Source organism: Plecotus auritus (genome assembly GCF_963455305.1).
Source record: "Plecotus auritus genome assembly, chromosome: 3".
NCBI lineage: Eukaryota > Metazoa > Chordata > Mammalia > Chiroptera > Vespertilionidae > Plecotus > Plecotus auritus.
The window spans coordinates 20,539,182-20,560,077 of record NC_137772.1 but is presented as its reverse complement, the minus strand read 5'-3'; the positions used below and the strand labels follow the sequence as shown (position 1 = coordinate 20,560,077).

Genomic DNA, 20,896 nt, shown 5'->3' with positions numbered 1-20,896 from the left:
CTCACCACCGGGCATGCTTTGATGTGGAACATAAAGATGACAAGGGCTCAGCTGGTTCCAGCCAATGCGTTTACCTTAATCTACCAAACAGACTCCCAATCCACTTTGTAGCAAAGAGTACTCTTCAGTCTATTCTCAGAATCTCATTCCTTTTAACATTAAGTTTATTTTTCTCTGAGGCGACTAAACCTCACACATCATTGTATTGACTAAGTTTGAATCCTGCTTGTGTGACTTTAGACAAGATACGTCAGTTTCTTCATGTGAAAAATGGAGTAAGTTTTGTGAGAACCATGAGCCTTCACATGAATCACCTAGCCCAGTGCCTGGCACACAGTAAGCCTTCAATGAACATTTGCTGTTATTATTATTATTATTATTATTACTATTATTATTATTAGAAACATATATTACTACTAAAACTTACTTTTATCTTCTTTCCTATTTCTATTCATTAGGCTTTTTATTTTTGTTTTCCTCGTTTATACATTAAATTGGAATGGATTGTACTTAATTCAGTAAAGAGGCTGGTATAACAATTGTATTTTTTACAGCATTCGACAAAATTGTCAGCAAAATGGGGTCACAGGCAGCTGGCACTTGAGAGAGAAGTCATTAAGGTTTATTCTAAAGAATCCATTTACTTTTTTTGCTGATTCCATGTAAAGCAGGAACAAGATAGTCCAACTGACTGTTTTGTAAGGTTTTTGTTCTTCTTCTAAAACCTGTCACTTATGTGTAACAGGACACTGACTATATATTTTAAATCGCAGATGGACTGATTTACAAAAAAAATAAATAAATAAAATGAGAAATTATGTTGCTCTTTATCAGGAGGTTATTATAAGAGTCTTAAAAATTATAAATAAAGATTCTAAAAATAGTGAATGTACAAGTTCCCAATTTCAAGTAAGAAGTAGTTAAAATTTGCCTCACAAAGGGAAGGATTAACTTTGATATTCTGCCAATATTTATGGAATGCTAGGAAAAATAAATACAAAAGGTACAAAAGTGGTAAGGTGTTTGTAAATGAAAAGTAAATCCCTAAATACTTCCTGTCAAGAATGATTTTTTTATTGTTACAATGATTGAAATTTTTATTTTTAAAGATTTTAGATTTAAAATTAAAAAAAAATTCTAATTAGTATTTAATGACATGGGAATAATGCTATTATATATTAAGTAAATTGAGGGAGAATGGGTAAGTAGAAAGCCAGAATTAAAAACACTGATTAGAAGAAAATATACTAAAATATCAGCGATGTTATTTTGAATAGGTAGGTGGGCCGTTTTTATTTTCTTCTTTCTGCTTTTTCTATTCCAACATGAAGAGAAAAGGAGAACGCTGGGGAGAGACAGGATGTTGGCAGAGAAGACTGGCCTGGCTTCCCAGGCAGGGTATCAGCAGGGCCAACAACATAAACTACTACTGCTGAACCCTCTCAAAGGGACCCGGCAGCAGAGCCTCTCAAACAGGGCTGGCAGGAAGAGGACCTGTCCCTACAAGGGTGGGCGCATCGGTACCTGAGAATCTGAAAAGGAACTAAACACAGTATCTTTTCCACTCTGAAAAAAGACCCAAAAAGGCACCACCATCATTAAAACACATAATAGATTTGCTGAATCCATACTCCTTCAGAGCAGCTTTTCAAAATTTACTATAGAAAACGCCAATGTCAACAGTTCATAGAATGTAGGCCACACAGACATGATTGCATTGCAATCGCATCGTTCCTCTCTGGTTGAAAGTAAATAAAACCCTGCTCTTCAGGGCTGATTATTTCTAACCCACGTGAACTCTTCCAAAGCCTTTGACTCTTTTATATATTTTGAATCTTGAAGTCCAGCTTATGGCTCTTGCTGATTCTTCAAATTTCACCTCCAGTCTTTACTAAATAGAGATCCGTGTGCGTCACAGCTCTCTGCACTGCCGAGTTCTGCATGCTGCTGCCTTTAAATGAACTGAGAGCCTCACCATGCTTTTGTTGTTCTAATCAAGACTGGACTTCAATCCTGCCACTATTGGTTTATATTTTCCAATCATAGAGCATATTTCATGAGATTAAAAAAATGTATTAATTAGTCAATTCAACCATATTTACTGAGAGCCTACCCTAAATGGAAAGGGATGTACAAAAACCATACACTGAAATATTTTAACATTATGGTACACAAAGCCTTGTTTCTGTGTCTTAAAATCTTTACCAAATATTAGGAACTAATTCTGCTGAGAGTTAGAGATCAGAGTCAGATTTCAAAATTATTTTCTCTCTCAACAGTATTGCAATGAATAGAAATGTAAACTGAGAGATTCATTTCAGTTCCCTAAAGCTCTGGAAAACCAAAAGAAATATTTCTTCCATTCCATAATTACTCGGCTATGCTTAAGGATAGCATCCATCGCCCCATTAATGATAGCATGAAGGGTTCCAATTACAAGAGTTTCAATAACTGTATTCAATGAATCATGCAGTAGAGAAATTATTCCCAGGGGAAAAAAAAAAAAGCACCAAAAAGAAAAATCTAGTATTTGCTGTTGTATAATAAGCACTCAAAGATATAAAACAAAGCACAACATGATTCCTTAATGCTAGTTAGCTAAAATCTACATAATTGTACTAAGCTTTTCATAAGGGGAATTAAACAACAACTATCCCAAACTCCCCAGATGGATTATCATTTTGTAGTATGTAATGAGTGCCCTTAGAATTCAGAGGAAGCCAATTTAGTCCTTCCTAGCATTTCATTTCCTGTTTGATCTTACTAGACTGCTGTCATCAATCCAGTTGAATGATGCTTTATCTAGCTAAAATATAGCCAAAACATTATACTTCATGCAATAAAATAATAGGCTCACATCACATCATTACCATTCTGGTACCACCAACCTGAAGGGAAACGCTTTAGGTCAAACTGGATATGTTTCAACAGATTTGCAGTACAACTAAAGTTGCCAAAAGTACAGACCTTCTTTTCAAGGGCTTCCTACCATGCTGTTAGCCAAAGGAAACTGTTCCTTAAACACTCTCCAGGTTGGAACTGAATAATCGAGAACATCTATTTATTGAAGAGCTTAGCAAACTGAGAAATGGCTTGAAATAAAGAGCTAACATAAGGGAGAGAAAGACTGTAGTTATACGTTTTATTTTCAAGGTCTGATATATTCCCCTGTCAGATATCAAAATTTAATGCTATGCTTTTCAGAACTTATAAGTATGAAAACTATTTTTACTAGTCCTTGCTAATAATGTCTTCAGTTCCCCTGACATAGCACGAGGCACCAATCAGTCTAACAGTTGTAGAACCGCATAAGCACAAAGCGCACTTAACATTCAACAGATGAAAACTAATCTGAGATCTTGCCCAGGGACTTGCTTTCAAACATTTTCATAATTAGTCACTTGCTATCAAATTTGAATTAAGGGCATCTATATATAGTTTCCTTACTCCATCGCAGCAGGCTTTACATGAGAACTGAGGAGCTTTGGACCCGGGGCCCCAGACAGCTGCGTATCCTGCCGCAGGCAGTTGCTGAAGGCATCAAGACACACTTAGAAAAACACACACACAAAAACCACAATGTTCTCTATTGCTCACCCAGAACTAGGCCTCTGAGGCTATTCGGTTATTTTCCAACATTTAAAGATACTACATTACCCTAAAATGACCACGTGTGTGGTATCTCTTAATATCCAGATGTATCTTAAGGGGGGTATCTAGTGGGCCCCAAGCATAATAGAGAGCCATTTCGATTCCAATCAGCAAATACCATCTGCTTCCAAACTTGATATACTCCATAAGGGCCGAGGATAGATGTGAGCAGGGCCTTTGGAAACAGACATTGTTTTGGGTTAAAAACTAGTGAACAGAATATTTAAATATACTTACAGGAAGAAGTATTTGCTCCTTCGGTTGTTACTGATATTCTAATGGGAGACTCTATAAAACATAAAAGTGGAATGAGGCTTTACTGAGTCATGCCACTTGGATTCTTACATTAGAAACTGGCCAGGCTTAGGTATCATCGGGGAAAAAAAAGGACTAGAAAACAGGGCAACAGAAAAGCTGAAGCATTTCCAAGTCCAAGGAAGATATATGCAATATTCAAAGACAACAAAGGAGAATTTCTGTAAGTTCAGATCCAAAGACTTTTGAAAGAGATGAAAATGGAGTGGGTCCGTCCACAAAGATCGCCCACACCAACTGCTGTAGGCACTTCCTAGAAATACTAACAGAGCCACAATGCCGGTGAGATAGACAAGTCCTTCTCTGACGTGTGGTCTTGATTTTTAAAAACGTTAAACCAGAGAACAATCCCCATATTAAGAGAGAATGAAAGTCAACTTTCATACACAGAGAAAATAAAAGAAGAATGAGAATATTTTCAGGCAACTTGGTCTGCATAAACATCCTGACCAAACACGGTGCTAAATAAAGTCCATGCACGATCCACTAGGGAAATTATATTAGGATTCAAACAAAACATGCTAAGTAAGTACATAATGCAATCATTAGGATGTACAGTAGCAAGGTCCTCTTAGGCAGCAAGGATAAGGAAGGAAACCAGTATGTAAGTACAGACCTAGCAGAAAACATAACTCATGCAGAAAAAAAAAAAAAACACAGCGTAGGACCTAAGGGTTTTTATTAGTAAGAAATTAGAACAACTTAGTATCAAAAAAAAAATTGAAATTCAGCATCCAGAAGTTATAATGACTCAAGTTATATATCAGAAGATAATAGTCACACTCTAAATTCCCAAGACAAGCACCACATAAATTTAAAAGCTCGGGTTCATAACAGCATCTACTGGAGTTGGATAATTAAGTCCCTAGATTTAAAATAATAATAATAAATTCCTGAATGAAAGGTGAAGAGTTTCAGATAACAATTATTTTCTTTTGATCTCTCTTCTTCCTTCCTTCCTTCCTTCCTTCCTTCCTTCCTTCCTTCCTTCCTTCCTTCCTTCCTTCCTCCCTCCCTCACTCCTTCCCTCCCTCCCTCTCTCCCTCTCTTCCTTTCTCTTTCTTTCTTTCTTTCCTTCCTTCCTTCCTCCCTCCCTCCATCCTTCATACAAATACTTATAGCTTAGTAATGGCCCATGAATATGCCCTAAATATGGCCAAAACAATCTAGGATATAGAGAAATTTAGCTTTTGTGACTTTTAACAATGGCTTTGAAGGGAATATTAAAACCTGGTGAAGTTAGATTGTGTTGTGTGAGAGTATATGGCCTCCTATAGGTTGAACAAGCTACAGGACATAATTTTTTTTTTAAAAAAAAAAGCCAAAACTTTAAATCTGGGGTAATGAAAAGAGTACTGAGTTTGAAGCGTCTGCTCTTCTGAGCTTGCTGAGCTATATGACTTAACATTCCTAATGCTTCAGCTTTCTCACTTGTAAAATGAAGCAAAATAATGTCTTGGTTCATGAATCTGTTGTCATTATGAAATGAGAAATAAAAATCTTAGTAAACTGTAACATAGGAAAAAAATAAGTTATTATACCTTTGAAGTAAGATTTAAATCCAGGTCTGCAAAAATTTAATCCAGGTCAGCTTCCAGTTGATTATTAATTCTTAAATATGTTAAGGTTCTGTTTACTACAGAATTACAGAGAATGAGGAAAAAAATTCTCAGTAGATTAATTAGATTTACAGATAGTGGAAAAATGAATGAATTATGGTTATAATGCATTAGTTCACTTGGGTTATATGTAGTGAGTATCTGCTCAGTCTATAATTGCTCTCAGCAAATATTATAGGCAAGTGAGAAACAAACAAACCAAAAAAAAAAAAAAAGCAACAAAATTTTTAAAAGTCAGTGGCTTGTTTTTTTAAGTTTAGGGATCCACAACTGATCATTAAGTGCTCAAAGGTCATATATCAGACATTGATACATTATCCAGGAATAAACTAGGGTGGATGAAAGCGAGCAGAGGCAGCTAAGAAGAGTACCTATAAAGATATAAAACCTGAATTTACAGCATAGATGCCTCCTTTCCTGTTCTCATGTCACTAAATTGTCTCTAGACACAGATTTCTTTTCCTTGTGCATGCCTCTCAGGCCCAAGTTCAGACATACATCAAGAACTGCATTCCATGAAGCAAAATCCAGAAAGGCAGATGAGCTGGAGGAAAAGACTGGGGCAGAAAACAAGAACAGCTGAAACTTGGATGCATAGGGGTTCTGATTAGTAGAAGAAGCAGCCAGCAGGGATACCAGTCCTTCTGGTTAGTAACATTTGACGAGCTTATTTTCCTTACCTGGAGACACATATGCTCTTGCAGTTGAGTTTGGTATGCCAGTGTTGACCTCTGCAAAAAAGAAAAGGTGATAGGATATTATGATGTATAATCAGGAGTCCGGGAACCAGTTCCACAGCCTGCCTTCAACCGAAAAACGGGTGTAATAGGAGGAAGTATTGCAAGGGGGTGATGAAAGGCAGGCTTTATCCATACAGAGGGTTAGAAATGCAAAGAAAGACTGTCCAGGCAAGCACGTCTTCTTCCTTGAGCAAAGAGCATGAGATGAACTGTGCTAGAATAATTAGGAAGAATTTACTGCCCCCACTGGGGTCAGAGAAGGACAGTATATGGCAAAGAGGTTGAGGGCTCCTCCTTAGAAAGAAGGCAGAAATAGCAGAACTAAGAACATCAAAGCTGTAGTCAGAATTTTAGAATCATAGGTCTTTGGAGAATTACATTTTGGTTCAAAAGCAAAAGCAGGCAATGTTTCTAGTTGGGATTGATGGAAAACATCAAGTTCTGGCATTCAACTCTACATAAAATTTCCAATAATAATCAAGAGGGGTGCCTTATCATATGACAGGCGTTTCAGCTGCTCAGGGCAGGACGCAGGATAAGTAGGCAGCTCCCACCCCGAGGAAAGGAAGAATGAACCTGCATACTCTGGACACACCATTATCACGAGACTTGTTCAAACTCTGACTTGCTTTCTTACCACCTTTATGGTGATAAAGAGAATGATGCTATTGTCTAACTAATTCTGTATTCATTCCGTCCTTCTGAAAAGGGTTTTCCATTTGTTAAGATGTATTATTTCCAGTAAGGCATAGTTTTATGAAACCTAGAAAGATGTAGAGATGATGAATACCATTCAACCTTCACTGTGTGTATAATGATTATTTAGTGACATACTAGTATTTTACTATTTACTAACAAAAAGATAAATTGAATCCATATATATATATATATATATATATATATATATATAATATATATATATATATATATATATATATATATATGTGTGTGTGTGTGTGTGTGTGTGTGTATGTATATACATATACACACACACACATTACAAAAGTTACTAGATCCTACTAAAATCATAAGCAGGTCAAATATGCTATCAGTTAATAGCCTGTTAATCATGGAGTTAGAAATGTTCATGATCAATGTAATTATCTTTGTATATAGATATGACCTTTTAGGATTTCCATGATAGGACTAGTAGGTAAGAGAAATTAATTTAAAGGGGTAATCATTTCTAAACCTCAGAAGCTTCTCTAGGGATAAAAGGTTTTGTGAAATTGGAAAGAAAAAATGGCATATGAGATCCAGCAGGAATGCTGAAGAACAAGCATAGATTAAATATGAATATATAAAGATCAGAAATATACCTGTAGTAAGACCAAATGTGTCTTTTTCATGCAAATTATGTATGGATGGTCCTCTCTAATCAAGCATTAGAAGGACAAAGCATTCAAGGTGATTATTATCAAGCCACCAAAGTTGCCTACACAGGTTCTTATATCCACTATAAAAGGGACAAAGAGAAAGGAATCAGTATGTGAGGGTGTATGATATCCTTTGGACTTTCTCAAGCAACAGACATTAAAGGGGATATTCTGACTTGGTAATACAGCAATATCTGTTTCTAAAGTGGCTACAACTAGCTTTCTTGATTTGGGCCATAGAAAATAAAATTACTTTTCTTTGCAAAAAATTTAATTAGAGATAAACTTTATAACCAAAGATTCACAGCATTTGTCTTTCTTTATGAAGAGCTAGAAGATCCACATTTGCAAGCAAAATGCCTACATTGGGAGAGATGCTTCCTCATTCTGTCCTTCAGGACCCATCAATGACATGACAGCCAGACTGAAGAAATAAGCTCAGTCACAAGACTTGGGCAGACGGCCCAATCCCAGCATGAATGACTCTTCACATTTATTTCTGACAAACTAAGTAGTTGGTCACCGTGACCTTCCAAGGAAAAATATATTAGAGCTTTTCTGTCTTTTGCATAAAAGATACCATGTTAGAGGAAAGGTTAACCATAACGTTTCCTTTTAAAACTGAACATTACATTAAAATACCAGAACAGGAAGTTACTACAAAGATGTATCTATACAGAGACAACCTAAAATAACCTCCATTGCTATAATTAGATATTTATCCTGGAGACCTTTAAAAATACCTGTAATGATTATAGTTCTGAATGAAAACCTCCTGATTTATCTTGGGGGAAATATAAGCTTAGAAGTTACATACTTTATACTAAAAGAATCTTGCTAATAAGAAAAGTTCATCTTTTTATTAAAACCACTCAGCAAACATTTTCATGTGTGTTTGGAGTAGAATTCATAGATTTAGGAAATGACCTTTTGTTATAAGTGTAATTGAAAATAATTTTACCTAAATTTTATAGATTTAAAAAATATTAAGTCCTGCAATCTATTTGATGTTTACTTAAGTATCATGTTTTCTCATAGCAATTTGGAATATTAAATTTTTTAATTTATAAAGGACATCTTCATTAATGCAAAATAATGAGGATTTAGAACCATCAGGAATTGGATACAACTTATGCTGAGTAGGCAAGCAAACATAAGGAACATTTGTATATTTGCAATGTTTGAATGCTTTTTTAATAAATTGGAGCTGGCCTCAAGAAAAAAGTTGCAGTGTCTGAAAATAACACCTTCTGGAAAGCAATTTTTGTAATAATTAGATATGCATGACTTGTTTGAGACTACACCATGAGCATAATATAATAAATATAACTATTTAAAACAAAGCACATATACATGTATACAAACATACATATGATGTTTCTAGGTACATTCAAATATTAGATGATGTGACTGTTATTCTAAAATTACAGGCCATGGTTGTGCATACAAATCATTTGACCAAGTCTCTTTTTTAAACATTTAAGGTAGGTACACATGCATTAGCACTGATAAAGAAGACTTCAGGAACATCTTTGAGTGTCTGAATTCTTGCTCATAATGAGTGCTGACTTTAAAGTAACTAAAAAATTTTAAAATTAATAAATAGTAGAGATTGGATAGGTTCTATGCATTAAAAAGAAAACTATTCCACTCATATTAGCCTTCTTGAGACCCCTACATAATACATCAGACATGGAGACTACTATACAAATTATCAAATGTATTTTATATGCTTCTCAGTATAACTATAAGTTGTTCATCAATTTTATAACATTTGCAACAACATTGTCACCTGAGGAGAAAAGGTGAGGCTAAGCCCTTTATTCAAACAAGACAGTTTTTTAAAAGACCAATTGATACATTAATCAAATTTTATAAAAGTAATATTTTTATGCTCATCACAGATGAAATAGCTTTTTATTGCTATGAGTCCAATTTCTCCTATGGGATCTTGAATCTCAAATAATTTTTCTCCTGATTAAAGAAGAAGAAAACCTACTAGAATATATGATTGATTAGTTGTATATTCTCCTGTATTAATCTTTTAAAAGGTAGCAATATTTAATTAATTTGAAAACCAAATAAATAATAGCTATTCTTGTCCCTAAGATGATATCCAGGAGTTTCCATGGAACTTCTTAGGTAAGAATTTATTGCTAAATTAAGGATTCCTATACAAAAACCAAGCTAAATGAAATAAACATACAGTGTATTAGCTTTGTAAGCATAGTGCATATAGTGTACATGGCCTTTTAAACTGCCATGTTTGAATTCATAAGAGGAATCCCCTTGTAGCCATCATGTAATGATGACTCCCTATGATCTTCTCTTTTATGTGAAAGCTCAACTGGACTTTGTTAGGTTTGCATTATTCCCAGAAGTAATTAGCTGCTCCCATAGGTTTAGATCTGTCTATTGTATGAAAAAAACTTTTTCCCAAATAAGGTAGGGATTAAAAGGCTTTGGAAAGAAAGAAAAGATATAAATTTCTAAAATATAACTTAATAAACTGATTGGTTATATATATTATTTTCTAAATGCTTGGAAATGTGGTCATTGTTTCACTCAAGCATGAAATGATTCAAGGGGAATTTCTTAGTTGTTTTTTTTTCCAAATCATTTCATTTAGTTGCTACTCTAAGTGGATTTAAACAATGAGTTTCATTTCAGAAAGTTCTGAATATTGAATAGAAGATTTTTATGATATGCTAATTTTATTCTAATAGTTATTGAGCTGTCCTAATGGGATTAAACATAATGTCACATAGCAAGGTCATCTTGCTACATTTTTAAATTTTATTTCTGGGAAGAAAATAGTGTTCTTTTTCTCTCTAAACAAGTATTTCTTATAACAACAACAAACTCCCTTACATGTCTTCTCCTAACTCCAGCCATCCCTCCTGGAATATTATACCAGAATATATTCTAAACATATTGGCTGAAAGAAGGCACCTGTGTGAGAACTTAAATAAATCACAAGGAATTGTTTGCATAGATGGAATTAGAACAATGAGCTCCAGCAACATACCAGGATCTTTCACCAAGGCTACCTGTAAACACATGATCAAACCACAGTTGTGTACTTATTAGAAATACGGGAGAGGTGACTAAGACAACACAGAATTATTGATATGTTGTAGAAACATAACATCTCAAAGGAGTTCTATGTAATATAATATTTAGATAACATTCATATTTCCAAACCTTTTTTCTGGGACCGCCACAGAAAAAGAAATTCTTGAGAATCCCACTCTCAGAGTCAAAAGTAAGTATACGTCAGGAAGAGAAGGTATAGCCATGTGACGGTGTATAACCACAGTAGAATGTCCTTTTCCTCCCTAAATGAGTGTTTCTCTGTAACCTCTGCCCAGATTCCTAGGGAAACAGAGATGAAACAACACAGCTAGTGCCTCTGAGTCCCACCGAGCTCAGGACCCAAGCTGACTTCAATGATAACCAGCCTTGATCTGAACATAGCAAATTCATAGACAGCAGTGGAAGAGGGTGAAGGATCAGAATGACTACACATTTTCCTTTCAGTTGCACTCTAACTAAGCCCCTGCAGTGTATGAGAAGAATCTCCCAATACACAAAATGCACTGGCCTTGCCAGTCATGGCACCCGCCAAGCCACCTGCTCTGATGAGGGCACTCCCCATCCATCACCTCTGAGACAGGGTTGTTTCTAGTTTCCAGTTTTACTCTCCTGGCCTGAGCCCCTGGTGGGTATATGAGGATAAGGCAGATGATTTGTAAGCTCTCTAGGTCATTCCATGTGGTCTGGTACAATAAGCTCTACCAATCAGATTCTTACTATGGGGAACTAACGCAACAATTATACAGGAAGAGTTAAAACTGACAAAATGCCACCATCAATAAAACAAGAAAGCCCACTGCATGGGAGAACATATTTGCCAATAATATCAATGATAAGGGTTTAATCTCCAACATTTACAAGGAACTCATGCAACTTAACAAAAAGAAGATAAACAACCCAATCAAAAAATGGGCAACTGATCTAAATAGACACTTTTCGAAAGAAGACAGAAGGAAGGCCAAGAGACATATGAAAACATGCTCAAAGTCACTAATCATCAGAGAGATGCAAATCAAAACAACAGTGCAGTACCATCTCACACCTGTCAGAATAGCTATTATCAACAAATCAACAAATGACAAGTGCTGGCGAGGATGTGGAAAAAAAGGAACCCTCGTGCACTGCTGGTGGGAATGCAGACTGGTGCAGCCACTGTGGAGAACAGTATGGAGTTTCCTCAAAAAAACTAAAAATGGAACTCCCATTTGACCCAGTAATACCACTTCTAGGAATATATCCCAAGAAACTAGAAACACGAATCAGAAAGGATATATGAACCCCTATGTTCATAGCAGCACAATTCACCATAGCTAAGATTTGGAAACAGCCTAAATGCCCATCAGCAGATGAGTGGATTAAAAAACTGTGGTACATCTACACAATGGAATACTATGCTGCGGTAAAAAAGGAGTTCCTACCATTTGCAACAACATGGATGGAGATGGAGAGCATTATGTTAAGTGAAATAAGCCAGTCAGAGAAAGATACATATCACATGATCTCACTCATTTGTGGAATATAATGAACGGCATAGACTGATGAACAAGAACAGATTCAGAGACTGAGAAACGTCGAACAGCACGTAATACTTCAGGGAAGGTAGAGGAGGGTGGGGGTAAGGGGGAGAGATCAACCAAGGGACTTGTGTGCATGCATATGAGCCTAATCAATGGACACAGACAACAAGGGGGTGGGGCATAAATGGGGGGTGGGGGGGTTATGGGGGAATAAGGACACATATGTAAAAAATAACAATTTAAAAAAATAATAAAAAAATAAAATTAAATTAAAATAAAATATTAAATCTAATAATAAAAAAAACACCTGACAGAATGCTTTAAAAGGAACCATGAAGAAAAAGATGGCTCAGTGGGATCATAACAAGGTCAGAGTTTGGAATCATGAAGAAGCAGAGTTGAAAGTAGGAGAGATGAGAAGATACAGGAAACAGGGGAAGAATCAAGAAGTTTCTGAGGCACATGAAAGCCAAAAACAGAGAAGAGCCACAAACTCCCCTTGTTTAAATTCACAGAGATGCCTTGGGTTCAATGCCAACTCTTTGAGGCCTAGTTATAATGAAGCTCTACTTCTTCCCCATGGAATATCTTTCTCCTATGCCTCACACCATCCCTTCAACTTTTATTCTGTACATACCAAAGAATCTACCTTAAACTCTGGCAAACACAGTTAGGTATAGAGTGAGCTATACTGGACCAGGAATTAAAGGAATCTGGGTCCAAATCCCCGTTGCTACTAAATATCTTCTGATCCAGAATGTGTCTGTCTTAAGACATAGCCTAAGTCTCCAGTTCTTCTTAAATACAGTGAGAGGATTGGATAAGTGTGAACTCTTCCTAACGTTCTAAGAAACACACACACAAAACAAGACCACCTCGCACTGTAATTGAGATTCTTCATTCTCCTTCAGATGCTTTAAATAAGCCAATAAGAACCCTCTCCCTGAAGAATTTTAGTTGGTTGTGAAAGAATGGCCTTCTTGCAATATTTCATGAACTTCTCTTTATTCTTGTCAGGTAAAAAAACGATTTATTATTAAAAACATACCTATTTCCATTTCTCTACACTATTTAACTGGTTAATAATATATATATTCCAAAACAAAACCAATTCTTGAATGAATATGCAAAAATAATGTTTCTTCTATGAGAGAAATGTGAAAAGCCATATTTTTCCAACTTTTGGCACCTCCAAAATTATTAAAAAAGGAACCCTGTAGTTTTTTTTCCAGAAAAAAACTATAGGGTTAAATAATTCACTGCTTAATTCAGTAAAACAGGAAATATGGAATAATCAATATAATACTACTGTACGCACTCAGCGAGACCATGACACTTACTCTAATTTGATTTTCCTGGGACTTTATGGTATGCATAGCTACACATATCTGTTCCAAGTGTCAAAATCATAATTCAATAGCATTTACCATGAGGAGACACATTAAGCTACTAAACATGATATGATAAGAAGAAAAAAGATAAGCCACTGAAATTAAATTATGAATTTGTGTTTCAAGTAGCATCCTATAAGACTCCACGTGTCATAAAAATACTAGCGAAAATCTATTGCTATTGACTAAAAAATAAAATGATGTTATATTTACCCATATAAATTTTAAATGGCTTTTACATTTTTAAACTATAAACACAGCTCCTAAAAATAATATTGAAAACTAGTACCTTTCACTGTCGTCCTTTACCCTCTGTGGAGGGAGATATTTAAAATGAAAGTAATGAGTATCATTACACTGCAATAGAGCAGTTTATTGGGAAGTCCTAAGAATTAACCTGGATTTTCCCAACCCTTCCATATTTTTATCTCACTCCTTTCTATCTATCCTATTAAGTCAACTGACACAAACTACATCCATCAGTCTCCCATGGAGTTGACCCTGAAAGTTGGGGAAAGTTACTCTTTCCTGCTGGACCAGCATTTTTACGCTATCACTTTAAGTGGACACCTTTCATGCCTTTGCAGTGGACACGCTTTGCCATCTATTACCTAAAAGCAGGGCATCTAGGGTTGGTTTTAGCATACGACAGGCTTGTGAAGGCAGTAGTGAAGCGCCAGATTCAGAAAGAAAAGGAAGCTCCAAAGGTTTTGAAGTAGCATTTTATTATTTCAAGAGATTTAGATGCTCACTGCCAGCATGTCCTCAGCTTCTATAGATGACTCCAATTAATGGAGTACTGGGGTGTTGTGAACAGAGAGCCACCAGCTGTGGGTCTTTTACTGTCCTCGAATATCTCAGAGAAATTTTCAGAGGGTGGTTGGTAACAAGTCACTCATTTGTTTAACAAATATCTCGGGGCACTGTTCTCAGGAAAACAGACGCTAAAGTTTGTACACAGTAAGAAATGCTTTGCCTCGACTCTTAATTTCAGAATAAGCCAAAAACAACCATACAAACATCAACAAAAATACTGAATGGACTAACTTTCTATGACCTAGAGCCAGATGTATTAAAAATACATCTAAGCACATAAAAATTGCCAAGGTTGCCAAGAATGAAACAAGATTGTATTGTTTACATACACAATATACATCTATTTATACATAATATACATATATGTAAATATATACAATACACATAAATTCTGTATACACATGTATGTTCTGTAAAAAAAATGCACATGCATACATACATATTCTATTGTTGATAGAGTCAATGGCTTGACTGCCCTCCATGACTAATTTAAGGGGAGGTAGAACTTCTTTCTTTTAGCGACCAGTCCTGTCTCTGCCATTCATGAACTTATCTAATTATTTTTAAAAATCTATGCATATTTCAGGTTTTTACTACCTCAGGGAGTCTCAGGGAGCTTATAATACATTTAAAATATATGCTTTCTTATATTTGTTCATAATGAGATTTTAACACACCAATTTATTACAAGGCTTACCACATAATGTCATTACCCCTCATATAGATTGAGAAACAGAATGTAGTAGGGTATCTCTTACCATTTGACTCCACAATGGTGATATTGGCAGAGGCACTGTCATTTCCTAATTTGCTGGTCACTAGGCACATGTATTCCCCAGAATCAGCCAGTGATGCTTTGTTAATGCGAAGTTCTGACTTCCTATAAGATCAGGACCAAAGTGGTGTAAGTATATTTCACAGAAATACAGTGATCATCAAAATATATGTCTCTGTAGTTTCAGAGTTCTCAAACTCCCCCTCCCCATTCTATATACACCATATTAAAACACAGCTTACTAGTACACAGATATATAATTTACCAAAAGTAAAAGTGAAACACTTAGCATTTGAGTTATACCGTGGTATAGCCTTAATTTTATCCCTCAAATCAAGAATTTAAAAGAATTTTTCTCTTTATTCCTCTACCACCACCATTATGCCTCAGATTTTTTTCTCAACCCAATTGGTAAATTTTCTTTCCTCTGTATTTCTAAATGTCACCAGCTACTAGGGTTTAGGACAGTTAAAAAAAAAGTGTTTCATTTCTTACAAATCTGGTAAGAACAGACACTTAAGGCTTGAATAGATTAAAATGTTCTGCACTTCTTTCTTCAGTAGAGTAACATCAGGAATTATGTTAATTTTGAATGAAAAGGATTTATCACTTCCAAAAGAAAGGGAATTTGTCTTTCTTTAAGGCTCATTGCTAGGAGCATAGTACCACACAAATGGTTCTTAATGTTGAAATAAATATTCATGCAACAATAGCACACACTTTTATTAAACTCTGCACATTAAATCAATGTTCAGCATTCTTTTTGAACACAGGCAGCATTTTGATTGCATTTGTCTATGTTTTACTGTTGCACATAGCCTATAATTTAAGCAGTCTCTATTATTTAAAAACTCAGATATACTGAGATTGGCTCAGCATTTACTAAAACCATTTATTTTATTATTTTCTATATCTATATTTTAATAGGATGAGGTGACGGTTACAATATAAAGCCTTTTACAAGCATCCTTGTATACTCAAGCCTGGTACTGACTGCCTGGATGACAATAGGGAGAAAAAGAAGGCAGGGAACAAAGATGGCAATTCAGGATTATATGCAAACCTCCCATAAATTACACCTTCCTAGTTTTCAGTGAATTTTCTGGTCTTTTGTCACATATTATTATTAATTAAATTAGAGTCATTATTCCAAATTTAATTCCTACTATTCTCTTCCATTCTATCAAACTGAGCCAACCCACCCAGTTCCACATGTAAGCCTTATGGTCTTCCACCTTGGCACTCTTGCATGTGTCATGTCTTCCTCCTTGAGTGGGGACTCCCCCAATTCTAATCCTCCAGCTATTAGCTGACATGAGCATGGAAGAGCCATCTCAAGTGCCAATTCCTTCATCAAGAATTCTATGGTCATGTAGCCCGAGCTGCTCTCTCCTCGGTCTAAATTCTGACAGCTCCGAGTACCTCTCTCATGATCCTCATGGTGCTCTCAGGATGTCTCATCTCTCATGTTAGCACACACACTTTAAAGGGGAGTCCATAATTTAAACTTCTCAGTATCACTGCTTTGTCCTTGGTGCATGCTCAAACATTACTAGATAAATGTGTGAATAAATGAAGAAAATATTTGAATGTTCCCGCTTAAGCTCTCTGCAAGATATCATGTTTCTATTGCTGGCTATAGGAAAGGAGGATGCACTATTAAGAGGGCGGAAATAGTCAGAAGTACTCCAGATCAAGGGCAGCCATAGTCAAACCAACATGTGGATTGAAAAATGAGCTTCATGAGCTATAACTCAGAACACTGTCAACAGATGAACTGTAGAAAACAAAACAAAGTGTACTATGCTCAAATAACTTTGGAAGATAGGTTAAACAAAAACGGGCTTTCTTTTTTATTAAATCCTACATGGTTTCTCAAATTCTTTAATATGTTAATGTATTCTGACTCTACAAGAGGGAGATGTATTGTAAGTTTCTCTCAAACTTATTTGACTATGGAATCTTTGTCACTCACATGGCTTATCTATATATATAAAAGGCTAATATGCAGTGTCCCCTGGGGAGTTCGACCGGGAGAATAGGAGTTCCATCGCTCACTATGCCTTGCGCTGACCACCAGGGGGCAGCGTGGAACATGACAGGGGACCAGCAGTGCTGGTGGGGTGCTGAGGGAGTGAGGGAAGGAGGAGGTGGGGAGCCAGGGTGGCGGGGGGGAAATGCCCGGTGGTGAGGTGCAGGTGGTGAGGGAAGGAGGAGGCAGGGAAGTGGGGAGGCGGGGAAGCGGGGAACTTGATTGCCCCTAATTGCCAGGCAGGCTTAGGGACCCTACCTGTGTATGAATTTCATGCACTGGACCTCTAGTCTGTTAATATTTCCTGAAAATAATGGTCTACAGAACACAGTTGATAAATAGTGGACCTAATATAATAATGACCTTGTTTATCTATGTATTGAGAAGAAGACCCAAGGGCCATTTATACAGGGACATTCACATATTAATCAGAAATGTTATTCATAGAAAACTTTCCCTAAAGTTTCCTAATCTATCCTGATAAGCCAAAATAGACCATTTGGATGGCAAGCACCCTGGCAAGTAGATATTAAGATTTAATAATAAAATGTGACAGCTTTTAAAATAATCAAAATACAACAATAATAGGGTATTTAGCCCCCTGTCAAGTTCTGATAACATTTAAGCCTGTTTTGAGGTATTCAAATCTAGTGCTTTTTAAATGGGTTATCAGCTATTTGTACACTTTGTTTGTACATGACAAGTTTACTTCATGACAGACACCTATGAAGAATAATGAGAAACAATTGAATCAATATTACAATAAGCTTATCCAGCCCAAAATCACACGCTTAACTGAAAGAATTTTCATTTATGACCATGGAATCACTAACAATAATTGACAGATAAGTTATGAAGGATGGGGAATAAAATCCTGGTTTTCAACACAGAAGAAAAAGAGAATTTCAACAATAATAGTAATTTTTTAAGCCCCAAAACTCTGAAATAAGATTGTTAAAACAACAGTCCAAGAATGTAAAACACCCCAAGATTATGATAATTCCAAGAACAACCCTTCTTTCCTATTTATTTAAATCTAAGAAGAGTCCTTTATGATATGTAAAGAGTTCTTTCTTGACCCTGTGTCATTATTATTTTAACTATTGAACTGAATCAAATGGTAAGAAACATAGTAATCAAATGTACAGTTAATCTTAAAGTTAGTTCTTAAAATCAGAATTTTCCCAATAGACCTGGGCAGTGTTTTCTGGAATACTATTCTTAAGTAATGCAAATAAATGTTATGCTTAAAAAAGAGAGAGAATAGGAAAAAAAAATTGTTCTGTGCTCAGATAAATGTTGCATTAAACAAAGTTAAATAGATTTCTTTACAACAGTGCCTTTTAGTTGTTTTTATGCAAATATGTACTGTGAATTTCTAAGGCAGGCATGATATGTGGCTAAGGAATCCTTTCTATAGAGAACACCCTTGGGAATTCTAGCACTGAACATCAATGGGCCAAAACCAAGATTCAATTTAATCAAGCTAAGCATAACAAATACATTCAGGTTCAAAAATCAGTAGCAGAAATACAGGCTGCAAGAGACATGTATTGACAATAATATACACAGAAAAAGGGATTTCAAATTAGTCATGCATTTAACATTACTCCATTTTAAACAACTATTAAAATTAAAAAATTTTAAAAATTAATTTATGCAATGTTTGGTCAAAAACAGAATAAATCAAATTAGATAAGTCTCAATCTACTGCTCACAGGCTAGAGCTCATCTAGAATATTGAATTCTGCTTTGAAGTGGCATTTGATGAAAAATATAAATAACTAGAGGACTTTAGAAGAGGGTGATCAGAACAGAATAAGGCACAGAGGAGATTCTGTTAAAGAAACAGAGGTCCCACTGACAGGCAGTTATGAACAAGGTATGGGTAGCTATTTTAATGTATTTCATGGTTGTCAACTAAAAAAGAAAATTATTGGGAGAAGCTCTTGAAGGAAAACTACATCTTAAAGGGAAAAGAAGGCATACTTTAAGTGATAGTCTAAAAAAATGAGTAGGGTATCTAGTGAAAGAGTCAGGTTTTCTTCTTTGGAAAGACTGAAGTCTGGATAACCACCTGTCAAGTATCCTCTTAACAAGAATGTCTCCATGCAGAGAAAGTTTAAATTAGATCAGTGGTTTCAACTATTTTTGAAAAAAGGAATCCTGTTTTAAAATGAAAGCTTAAATCAGCAACTCATATTTAAAAATATGTTAAAGAGAGAAAGTATTCAGCTCATTGTGGTTGGCAACCCTTTTTGGAATCCAGCGGAAACAAGATTCTCTAGGGAAATAACGGGTAAATCATTGATTGAGGTGCTCATTAGTAGGGCTCCTTGAATGATGATCATATGTTTAAACTGAGATTCTTCAACCTTTGTGTCCTAGAATAGGAATGGGAAGTACTGTGGCAAGAGAATAGAAATAGACAAAATTTTTATTGAAAATTATATACTGCAATAATTTGGGGCTTTGATAAGTATGGATAAAATGGTTTTGCTTTACTCTCAATGAACTACAACACAAAAGAGGATGTTAACTGAAAAAAAAAATTACTGAAATTCCTTCCCATTCATAAAATTAACTTTTGGCTCTTTAATTGATAAGTTGTCTCAGAATCTGGGAGGGGTTGATGTTTTGGTGGATTTTAATTTTCTAAAACTATTAAAAGAGTTAATTTATTTTTTAAAAGTTTAAAACAATGCTTTAAATAAGCTCCTAATAAATGTTAGCTGTTATTATAATCACCCTCTACATTCCTGCAATGTTTAATTTTTATAATAAGCATACATTACTTTTGAAATCAGAAACAAGAACACAATGTAAAAATAAATGAATACAAACTGATTTATAAGTCAAAGTTCTAAATATTAATTTCTTTTTCTTCTTTCATATCAAAATGCAAACTATGTTCCTTCGATAAGTGCTCACTAACAAGATGTATTCACAGTTCCAACAGCGACTCTCATTGTTTTTACTTAGCGGTTCTTCCACTATAGTTGACATGTTGAGACAACTTCAATGTATAGAGATCAGGTGACATAATTCCATTCCTCTGATTTCTAAGGAACCACATATGAGCTGTGTGTGTGTGCGTGTGTGTGTGTGTGTATGTATGCATGCATGTGTCAACACAACTTCAGATACTGTGGAACTGCCAATAATGAGAACATGAAAGAGACTTCATAGGCAATTATTATACTGTATAGAACCAGGCAATACACCTAATGCCTCACATAAACCATAGGAAATAGGCACTTGGCATTCCCATTTTAATAGTATATGGAAGGAATTTGAGATCTTCTTACATATAAAGTTATAGTGACCTCCCAAAGCAGCTAAGATAAAAAGAGAAGGGTATATGGCCCTAGCTGGTTTTGCTCAGTGGATAGAGTGTCGGCCTGCAGATCAAAGTATCCTGGGTTCACTTCCAATCAAGCGCATGTACCTTGGTTGCAGGCTCCTCCTTGGTCGGGCCCCGGTTGGGGCTCGTGCAGGAGGCACGATGTATTTCTCTCACATCGATGTTTCTCTCTGTCTTTCCCTCTCTCATCTACTCTCCCTAAAT

The 20,896-nt window shown here is 35.6% G+C and overlaps 1 protein-coding gene across 3 annotated transcripts in view; it reads right to left on the bottom strand.

Moving 5' to 3' along the window:
* The window catches only part of LOC308245077 (pro-neuregulin-1, membrane-bound isoform), a gene marked incomplete at its 3' end in the record, with an annotated part of 208,306 nt that overhangs the window by 139,222 nt on the left and 48,188 nt on the right, over positions 1-20,896 (bottom strand). For 2 of the 3 annotated variants that reach the window (XM_080661782.1, XM_080661787.1), the window contains exon 3: positions 15,280-15,401. In XM_080661782.1, coding sequence (XP_080517908.1) covers positions 15,280-15,401 — 122 coding nt within the window. Of the gene's footprint in view, positions 1-6,265; positions 6,317-15,279; positions 15,402-20,896 lie in introns of all 3 variants that reach the window. The other variant, XM_080661781.1, reaches the window with a different exon arrangement.